Consider the following 11,743-nt stretch of genomic DNA (forward strand, 5'->3'; position numbering starts at 1 on the left):
CACCATAGTAGTCCCTAACCCATTTTCCATTAACGATGCACTGACGTGGCTTGATGACGTGGACCTTTGGTGACACGTGTCACCTCATGATTTGGCAACGTGTAACGGTATGATGACGTGTCGATCAACAACACGTGGCATGCTGACATGGATGTGTATGCCACGTGTCACAATGCTATTTTGCCACGTGTCGCAATGTTATTTGTCCACGTGTCATCCACTATGTCATCGTTACATGTGCACCAAATTGGTCCCTTACTTGGCATCAAATGACCCATTTTAGTCCATGGAATTGAATGTCATGCACCAAATTAGTCACTTCATCAGTTTTTTTCTTATTTTTTTATAAATTTAAAATTCTTAATATTTTTTATACACTAATTTTAATTATATTTTCTATTATACATATTTTATAATAAATTTTTTAATTAATAATGTTAACTTGTATCATTAGAGTACATGTTAACTAAAACCAAAACTTTATTACTGCCTCTTGTATTTATTTGTATTTGTTTTAATATTGTTCAAATCATGGTTACAACAAGTACTTATATTGATTAATAGTGTAATATACTAATATATGAAAAAACTGCCTAACTAAGTTATAGATAAAATAAATTATTATAATCGACAGTATAAATCCATCTTATTAATTTAGTGAGAAGTTAATTATATGGGAAATCAGACATTTTTAAAATGGATGGGAATAATGAATTTATATTAGTTAATAAGTGTCTTATCAAGTATTCCTAAAATATTTATTGAAGTGTTAACTATTAAAAAAATTGTATTAAGGAATATTATTATAGTCTTAACTTCTTACACTCTTTATTAAATCAATATCAATATGTCACATAATTATTTTAATAAAATATTGTAGAAAAAATTGTATAATTAAAACTAATATTTTAAAAATATTTTATAAAAACACTTATATTTAAATAACTTTTAAAAAGATAAAATGAAAATTAGTGTATTTAAATATATAATGAGAATTTTAAATTTATAAAAAAATGAGAAAAAACTGATGAATGGACTAATTTTGTGCACGGCATTCAATTTCAGGGACTAAAATGAGTCATTTGATGCAAAGTAGGGGACCAATTTGGTGCACATGTAACGATGACATAGTGGATGACACGTGGACAAATAGCATTGTGACACGTGGCATACCCATCCATGTCAGCATGCCACGTGTCGTTGACCGACACGTCATCATACCGTTACATGTGGCCAAACCATGAGGTGACATGTGTCACCAAAGGTCCACGACATCAAGCCACGTCAACGCATCGTTAACGGAAAACGGATCAGGGACTACTACTATAGTACAATTTTTCCAATCTCAAGGACGTAATTAATGCAATTAGAATCTCAGGAACAAATTTAATGCATGGCGTCAATCTCGGGGACCACTATGGAAATTTACTCAACAAATATGTTATATGAACATAATAATTGTTACCAATTAACTATTGCATAGGAATACATATTTAAATTTTATGAAAAAATTGATATTATATTATAAAGAAATTTGGTTACTCTGCTATAAAATTTTTATTTTTCTATTATGTTATATTTGATTATTCTGATGATAGATTATTTTATGAAAAAATTATATATAATAAACAATTATAATAAATGTACACTAAAATTAGTTATCAAAATCAGTTATTAGTATATATTGTTCAGTTGGTCAGTTTCTGAACGGTTCGGGGGTTACTTCTGGGTGTAAGGTGGGTTCCAGCCTTAGTCTGGATCTAGGGTGAGAGAGGCGGGTACATACGACTTCCCAAACTCTTCGTGCGGTGTGGGGGTGCCACCTGCAAGGACACTCCGACGCTCAAGTCAAGAAAATGTGCAGGCGGCATGAGAGCAAGGGATATGGTGACGTACCTTGGGGGAGGGGTAGGACCCTCCCCTTATATATCCTGTCAATAGGGCGGGCCCCACAAGAGCGGGCCTCCTTCCAGGAAGCTTCTCTACAGCTGGTAGCAGGGGTGCGTGTCCGGGTCGCAGGCCAAACGAGTTATGCGCGCCAACCCGACCGCGCAGATTGGGTTGTCCGCGAGCCGGGTCGGCCAAGGTGCCAGCTGAGCTGGGCCGTAACATATATAAAATGCATATTAAAATATAAAATACACATTAAAAATGAGTTAAATTATATATGTGTTTATATATAAATATATAATAACTGATTTTAGTATATAAATAATATTCTTATATAATAAAATATATATTATTACAAAATAAATTAATGATTGACTTTTATTGTGAATAAAGATAAGTGAATTAGTTATTTCTGTTGATCAAGTGTATCAAAACAAAAAGGTAGATTGCTACTATTATTTTAGTAAAAGATATGGATGTCCATGACTTCTTTTACAATATGGGCGGTTTATTTTTCTTTGTATATATATAAATAGGATAGTATAGTATGAGATAAGTGACATACACGATATCAATATAAAATACTTCTCTCTTTGTATAAATGTACGCTGCAACATATAATATTAGTAAATATTAATATTAGAGTTTTTTATTTATACTTAATTATTTTGTATTTATTTTATCTTTTTTATTTATTTATTTTACAACACGTTATTAGCACAAGACTCTGATCAAAATTTAAGAAGTCTCCGGTAATAAATTTTTATTGGAAAAACTACCATTTGTAACCATGAACTTTACGAACGCTGACAAAAGTACCCATGGAAGAAGAAAAGTGACCTTGTACCCATGAAAGGCTGGATCCGTCTGTCGATAGTACCCGAACGTCATTAAAACGTTAGCTCCGTTAAGTTAAAAGCCAACGTGGAACGTTAACTGCTTACCTGGCTTTTGAATTTTAATTTTAATTTTTTTTAAGAACTTTCCAAGTGGATATAGGAGAGAGAGAGAGAAACGTTAGATTCACTTCGCGCCATTCCATCTTCTTCCTCACCACCCTTATGCATGCCCTAGTAGAGTGAGAGACGCGAACCACGTACTGGAGCGACGCCACCAACCAAGCCGGCCAACCACCTCCGTCCGCCCAAAACACCACCGGCGACCAGCATCACCCAATCGTTCTTCCATTTTCTTCTCCTTTGCGCGTAGTTACTCTGTCTCAGCGCGAACAGCCCCTGCTCTGCATTTTCCAGTCCGGCGAGGAACCAAGGGCGGGGAACTTTTGTGCCGATGTGACCGCTGCTCCTCCACGTCGCCCAATTTCTTCATCCTTCCCTCTCATCAGCGCAGGTTCAATTCCCTTTCACTACTTCCCTGTCTTTCTTCTCTTTAATTTTGTTGCTTTTTCATTCCGTTTTAGTGACCTAGGTAGGTTAAGTTACATGATTTCTGTGTTTTATTGTTCACTTGTTTGCTGTGGCTGAATTTTCTGGGTTGCTTGACGCTAACATAGAACTAAACACGCTGTCTGAATTTGCTGCACACCACATGCTCGATATATCGCCTGAATGAAGTTTTTTATTTAAAACTTATATCTGATCAGTATAGGGCTTAAGTTTTGTTTTCATTAGGCATTTTAATTCACAAATATGCAGTTTTCTGAACTTTGTGATGATGATTGTGATTAAACTTTGGTTGTGCGCTAGGTGAATGTCTTTGTTTTACACCAAGTTATCTATATGTTGTTGGCACTCAATGAAATATAATTTGCATTTTTTGTTGGAATTCGTTCTGCAATATTATCCTATTAGGTGATTTCAGCAGTAGCTTAACTAGCTATGTTAAATAAGGTGGATGTAATATCATCATGAAACAAAGAAGCAATGATTTTTAAATTCAGTTTTCAATTTTTAAACAAAGAAGCAATTGTTTATAGGTTTATTAAATTTTCTTTTTTCTCTTTATCAGTGTATTGGATGAGTCCACAAATGTACCTTATCAATATAATAGCTATAGTGCCTTTTGTGATTTTGTTTATTAGTGGAATCAGTAGAACATGTAGTTGGGTACATCTAGTTGAGTGATATAGCTTTTACAAGATTTATACTATTATTCAAAAAAGTAGTATTTTGTATTCATACTATCTATTGCAGTTTAGCTTCTCTTATTGCTTGTCTCAAATAAAGTGCAACTGTATACTGAACTTTTTAATGATGATTGTGATTAAACTTTGGTCATGCGCTAGTTGAATGTCCTTGTTGAAATAGTAGATGTATTGATATGGACTGTTCATTCTTTTTTTTTGACAGAAATGGTTACCACGACACATATCACGATAATAATACACCATAGAGGTAGACTTGAAAGGGGATCGGATGGCAAGTTATGTTATGCAGAAGGTGAAATTACTGAGGTGGAGAGAGTTAACGTGGATACTCTGAATGGCTTCTTCATTAGTGACCTCCTGAAAGACATTGGGTATCCAATCATCTCCGATTTCTACTGGCGACAGCCTGGAATGGAAATTGAGGGTGGTTTGAGGCTTCTGCGACTTGACATGGATGTCGTTAAGATGTATGAAGCTGCTGTGGAGAATGGACATAAGATTGAATTATACACAGAGCACCCAATTAGCCAAGCAGATGTTGTAGATACGAATGAAGAAGCTGGTGTACAAGCACCTGATCAGGTTAATGTAACTCCATCAAGGAAGAGGAGGAAAGTTTGTGTCAGGAGGACTCCAACTCCAAAGAAGGCAACAGGTCCAAGAAGAATGCTTCACCTAGAAGGGGTACATACTAAAGCCCAAATTACAGAGGAGACCCATGGTATAGAAAAGGCCCAACCAGATGCCAGCCCAAATCAATCAGTTCCAGCTGCACCAAACACAGTTAATGTATCTGAAGAATCTGCTACACCAAACACAGTTCCAGCACCATCTATTCCGCTTGACAACAATGCCCAGCCAAAGTCACCAACATACACAGAGCCACCCTCTACCTCTGATGATCCAAAAGACGAATTCCTTACCCAATATGTTCCTTTACCACAGAATCAACCCTCCTCCCAAGCCATGCCTGAACCGCATCCAACCCCCCCACCCAACACCCCTTCTACCAATCCATCTGCCACAGTAAATGCCCCAGAAACACAGAATAACAACACAGAGGAGGGTACTAGAGGTAGTAGGAGAAAACAGATAAGGAGATCTACTAAGAGACCCCTTCCAACTGGACAAACATTTATCCCTAATGCAGATCCGAATCAACCTCCGTCAGTATTTATTCCGGTGGATGGGGGAGAATATTCAGATTATGAAACTGGTGTTCATTGCTATGAGTCAGAGGGCCTCCACAGCATTGGAAGTGATGAGGATGACCAGGGAAGGTCATTTCCACAGGGCAATGCCGATGCACCTGTTAAGGAGGTGAGGCTGGAGCTTGAAATGGAGTTCGAGACTCTGCAACAGTTCAAGAAAGCTGTAAGAAAGTTCAATATTAACCTTGGAAGAAGTATTTTTTTCCCAAGGATTGATTCAACAAGATGTAAAGCTATCTGTTATGATGAAAACTGCCCGTGGCAAATTTACTGTGCCAAGAGGTCATGTCCGGTGAGTTATCAAGTCAAAACCTTTGTCAATGAGCATACTTGCCCACGGAACTTGCATTGTAAATCTGCCAATGGAAAATGGGTAGTTGATGAGTTGGAAGAGAAAATAAGGAATCAACCTGATATGACAGTCAAGGATGCTGAGAACTATTTCAGAACTGAGTTTGATGTGCTTGTAAACGAAAGAAAAATTTATAGGTCAATGGCAACAGCAAGAGAAAGGATTGAGGGTTCTGAGGCTGCACAATATCTTAGGCTTCGTGACTACTCCAATGAGATACTGAAAACAAATCCAGGTAGTACAGTAAGGATACATACATCTCCTATGCCTGGGTTGGAGAGTTTCTTATTTAAGAGAATCTATGTTTGTCTGAATGCATGCAAGAGAGGATTCGTTGAGGGATGTCGACCTTTTATAGGACTAGATGGCACATTTCTAAGAGGATACTATGGAGGCCAGTTACTTACTGCTATTGGAGCCGATGCAAATAATCATATCTTCCCAATAGCATATGCAATCGTTGAGTCAGAGAACAAGGACAGTTGGAAATGGTTCTTGGAGCTCCTACAGGATGATGTCGGCGACCATGCAGCAAATGGCTTTAACCTCATGTCGGACATGCAAAAGGTAAATATATTGTAATGTTTCGAAACTGTTTTAACTGACTAATTGAGTAAAGCTTAGTCAGGTTAATTAGTAGTTGTAATTCGCTAAACTCAGTACTCTGTATCTGGTTGTGTATAATTTAAGTTGGTTGAATTGAAGGCATTTAATATTTTCTTTGTGTGATTTGTATATTTTTTAATTGATCTGCTTTCAGTTAGGTTGGTTGAATTGAAGGCATTTAATAGTCTCTGTGTGATTTGTATATATTTTGATTGGTCTGATTTCAGGAAATTTGGTTCTTAATTGAAAATGTGTTGATTGGTCTATGTTAATTGTTCTGAATTTAGTTTAGTTGATTCAATTGATTTCATTTAGTTCAGTATCAAATTTTAGTCTAAACCTCACCTTGTGAAGGAGTTTATTGATTTATATTCAGCTGTCTTAGTCATTTATCCGTTGTATGGTCAGGGGCTAATTCCAGCAGTGAAGGATATCATGCCAGGTGCACATCACAGATTCTGTGCCATGCATATCTATCAGAACTTTAGAAAACAATGGCCAGACTTAGAAATGAAGGCTGCAATGTGGGCATGCTCAAAGGCTACTACACCACAAGAGTTTGAACAAGCAATGGGGAGGGTCAAGAGAATAAACCTGCACGCTTGGGAGTATCTTAACAAAATTCCCCCACAACAGTGGTCAAGATCTCACTTCAGTGAGTACCCTAAGGTTGACTTCTATACAAATAACAATTGCGAGACCTTCAATGGCAAAATTAAAAAGATGCGAGGAAAGCCGATTATTACCATGTTAGAGGAAGTGAGAGGTTATGTAATGAGGATTTTGGCAAGAAACAAGAAGGCACTTGTCGGATATCATGGTAGAATAACCCCTGTGCAACAAAGCCGTTTGGAAAGGGAGAAAAAAGAGAGCAACTATTGGAGGCCCTTCCCATCCGGTGATGAAGATGGGAATGTCTATGAAGTTCAAAGGCTACCTGTGAAGGTGAGTGTAGACTTGGGGAGAAGGACCTGTTCATGCAGGTTATGGCAGCTTACTGGACTTCCATGTAGGCATGCCTGTGCTGCCATTGCATACCAAAATCGCAGAGCCGAGGACTTTGCTCACAACTGGCTTACTATGGGAGCATACAACCTAGCATATCAGTGGACAGTTCAACCTGTCCCAAGCCAGGAGTACTGGGAGAAGGGAAACCACTATCCATTGTTGCCTCCAGTGTATAGGAAGCCTATTGGGAGACCTACTAAAAAGAGAGACGCTCGTAGAGATGGTCCTAGAGAGAATCCTGATCCCCATAGAGCAAAGAGGAGATATGGCCCCATTAAATGTACATATTGTCTGAAGGTATAACCTTATATTCCATATCTCATTTGTTTACTTCTGCATATTGGTTGTATTGTAAAAAAATTAAAATTGCAATTATTGCTACTGTTTTCTCAGACTGGTCATAACAGCAGAGGATGTGACAAGAAGAAAGAAGCTATGGCTAGTGGAGGAGCTGCATCAGGTAGTGGTCGTCAGCATCAGGGTCCAGCAGTGAGATCTGAAGGTATGGGTGTTGATGATCATGATGAGGATGCTGCCAGAGAGCAAGAGATGTATTGGGAAGAGACTTTGGAGGCAGCAGATGCTGAAGCATCAGCTTCAGATTCACCCAGTGTAAGTTATTTATATCCACTCTCTTCTTATACTTATTGGCATGAAGATAAATTTATCTTGCATTAAAATTTGAGCTAATGCAATTATCAACATTTATAGGTGAATGTTGATGATCTAAACTGTGTGAATCCTTCTGAAGAACCTATGGCAGCAAGACCTCCACCTTCTAACTCCTCTACTGCATATGTGCCACCTAGACCTATCATAAAACCAACCATGTCCAAGAGACCAATTAGGAGGAGAAATATTAAGAGGCCACCACCGTCACAACCTTCTCCACTCAGACCTGCCCCACCACAACCTACTCCCATAACGCCTACCACACCACAACCTTCTGTTGTTAGGCCTACATCACCAACTAACCAACCGCCTCCAAGAGTTACCAGACAAACAATGCATGCTGCAACCCGAGGTACCACTACACGATTTATGCAATTCATGCCAACTCCACCATCCACAATTCAAACACCAGGCAGATAGCCAGTATCGGGGTTCCGTCCACCAACAGGAGCATCTTCAAGTGGCAACAACAACGGGGTTTCTAGTGGCAGCAGCAACTCCACACCCAACAAATAGGATTTTCTTGTGTGAATTTGTTTTTTGATGAAGTACTTACTGTAATGAGAGCTCTATGAACTCTTATATTATGGTTTTTTTTGTAACTTATGCCTAGTAATTAAACAACACAACTTGATGCTTTCATGTTCATGGTTTGTAAATGTTCTATTAGGTACATTTGATTTGTTACTGCTACGTCAAACTCATATCCTCCTTTTGAGGCTTTTGTTGATAACTGCATATGAGTAAATTACTTCAGGGTTTATTATATCTTATGGAATGAATATTTAGTTCCATTTTCAGGTTACAACTTTGCTATGTATTTTACAATACCATGTTTATGGCTAGATTAAGACAGATCACGACATTTATATTTATTTTTTTTGTCAAAATTGAGTTAATTCCAATCTAACAGATATCAAATACATTAACAATCATGGAGATTAATGTCATTACTCAACTTGACTTTTTCCACAACAAGTGAAGATAGTAACAGAGTTTCAAAGTTCATCATCATCGAGACCCATCAGCTTCTAAATTCATCATCATTGAAACAAAAAAGGTGCACAAAAAGAACCCAGGACAACATACACCATAAGCACAGTTACATATTGATTAGTTGGAGTAGATTCAGCCCTACACAAATCAGTAAACTCAAAAAAATAGTTATAATCCATGACCTAATACTTCTAATTTCACCCTGGAGCTTCCCTATCTTTAACAAGATCTTCACACTATTCTCTTCAATCTCTCTTCTTTGCCCACTGAGATTGACCTCATGGTTACTACAGGAGCTATCTTGATTTTTTCTAACAAGGGCTCTTGCCAGTCCTTCCCATCCTCCGTCAATCTCATCCACCCATACAAAATACTTGCAATCCATCGTCTGTAGTGTGAAAGAGAGGAATAAGGAATCATTCAAAATAAGTTAATCTGATCAGAAGCACAAAAACAAAAAGACTTACCTTCCATAGAGGACACCTTATGAACCATCTCCCAGGATTTGTTAAGGTTCCAGATTGTAGCAACACCACACCTTGTCCACAAAAGCATCTCCTAGACAAAGTCTTCTCTTCACCCCTCTTGGAAGACGAAGTCCCTTCTTCGCTGATGCTTCCATTCGAAGAACATTGCTTACCTCTGCTTCTCCTAGACATTCTAGGGTTTTGAAATTGAAATTGGGGAATCAGTTGAAGATAAATTAGGGGAATGGGTGATGTTATAACCGTATATTTATACTTGGACACGTTAGACTGCTGATTCAATGCCAGGTAAGCAGTTAACGTTCCACGTTGGCTTTTAACTTAACGGAGCTAACGTTTTAATGACGTTCGGGTACTATCGACAGACGGATCCAGCCTTTCATGGGTACAAGGTCACTTTTCTTCTTCCATGGGTACTTTTGTCAGCGTTCGTAAAGTTCATGGGTACAAATGGTAGTTTTTCCAATTTTTATTATATCAAAACTCTCTCATCTTGAATTTAATACTCTTGATATATCTAGAAATAACTACTTCTTCAAACCCGATATGAGTGAATATACTCACGTCTACAGGAATTTAAATCCATACATAAATATAATTCAGCAATGTTTCGAATTACCTCACGAATGAAATTATATAGAAAAAAGATAACTGACAATGACATGTTAAAAAAAACTTTTTCGACCTCCAGGTCTCGAATGTGCTCCTGTAGCAACAGTATCAAGAAAAATAATTTAAAAAATATTTTGAATTAATTTCTCGAATGGCGTCGTTTGATTTATGTAGCTGACCCCACTTAGTGGGACAAGGCTTTGTTGTTGTTGTTGTTGTAATTTCTTTCCTTCTTGTTACTTAACGAAACAATGAATTGCTTTTAAGAAATCTGAAGCATGACCAACTGGTGTCGTCCCATTTCCTGAAGCAAAAACGACAAATTATAACCCCAGAAGAAGTTGGCAAGGATTTGGTAACAAGAAAAATTATGAAATAAAGAAAAACTATTTTCACAAGAAAGGATCTCCTCAGAAGTAGGATAAAGAAAGAAATAAAGAATAAAATAAATCAACAGAAGACAAATATTTCTATTGTAGTGGAAAGTGTTACTAGTCACGTACCTGTTGTACCTCAAGGTACTTAGTTGATCTTTATCAAATATCTTTGAAAAATAATGACAAAGGAAAGGAGTCAAAATTTGTTTCAAAGGATTTTACTAAAAACTATACCATTTATTATGAAGTATCTTATTTCTTTGAGGATCTTGAAAGAAATATTGATCATTTAATTAATGATAAAAAAAATTTAATATTTGAGTCTGTTAATATTAATATTAATAAATAATGTAAAAAAAATTTTGTTAAATTTTATCCCTTATGAATTTAAATTTCAAGTATAATGTATATAAATAGTTTAATAAAATATTATTATATTATTATTTATGTTTAATAATTTCAAAATTACTAAATATATCAAATTCGTTAATATAATAATAATAATAATAATAATAATAGACACATTTTTAGTATAGGTTACTATTTTTATATAAAGTGACAAACCATTCCAATCAAAAATACAATTTTATTGTGTATGTATTTTACTTATTTTATATTATAATCTTATTATTATTATTATTATTATTTGTCTTTGAAAAAAATAGTAAAAATATATAATGAAGATATTTATCTTGCGGATAGTGCAAATTTATATATCATTCTCAAAAGTAATTTATATTTTACTCATCTTGTACTAAAAAAAGAATGTGTTAACACAATTATTAGCTTAGGCAATGTGATAGAAGGTTCCAAAAGAACTATAATTTTGATTCCTGGAAGAACATAATTCATAATAAATATTGTCTACTAAGTCTCTAAGGAACTTGTTGAGTTTCAAAGATATTCGTCGAAATAGATATCATATTGAAATAATGAATAAGGAAAATCACGAGTACTTATATATCACAACTCATGATTCAAATAAAAAAGTTATATTAGAAAAGTTACCATCACTTTTTTGGGCTATATTATACTAAAATCAGTGCAATTAAATCACATGCCATTATAAACCAGAAGTTTACTAGTACAAATGAATTCATAATTTGGTATGATTGACTAGGGCATCCTAGAATAATCATGATGCAAAGAATTATTTTAAAATCTCATGAACATTCACTAAAAAGTCAGAGTTTTTCAATCTAGTTAATTCTATTGTGCTACATGTTCTCAAAGAAAGTTAATTGTAAGGCCATCACTAGTAAAAATTAAGTTTGAGTCCCTTGAATTTTTATAAAGAATTTAAGGAGATATATCTAGACCAATTCATTTACCATGTGGAGCATTTAGACACTTTATGGTCCTAATTGACCATCCTCAAGATGGTCTCGTGTGTTTATTGTCTTCTAGCAACCTAACATTTGCGAGAT

At 35.9% G+C, this 11,743-nt stretch overlaps 1 protein-coding gene across 1 annotated transcript; it reads left to right on the forward strand.

Moving 5' to 3' along the window:
* Positions 1–2,380: 2,380 nt before the first annotated feature.
* LOC112789263 (uncharacterized) lies at positions 2,381–8,654 on the forward strand. The gene is made up of 4 exons (XM_029295778.2): positions 2,381–6,127; positions 6,575–7,471; positions 7,568–7,786; positions 7,886–8,654. Exons 1-4 carry the CDS (start codon positions 4,202–4,204, stop codon positions 8,264–8,266), a joined length of 3,423 nt encoding a protein of 1,140 aa, XP_029151611.1. The 5' UTR covers positions 2,381–4,201; the 3' UTR covers positions 8,267–8,654.
* Positions 8,655–11,743: the final 3,089 nt, after the last annotated feature.

This window comes from Arachis hypogaea, chromosome 3, assembly GCF_003086295.3.
Source record: "Arachis hypogaea cultivar Tifrunner chromosome 3, arahy.Tifrunner.gnm2.J5K5, whole genome shotgun sequence".
Taxonomy (NCBI): domain Eukaryota; kingdom Viridiplantae; phylum Streptophyta; class Magnoliopsida; order Fabales; family Fabaceae; genus Arachis; species Arachis hypogaea.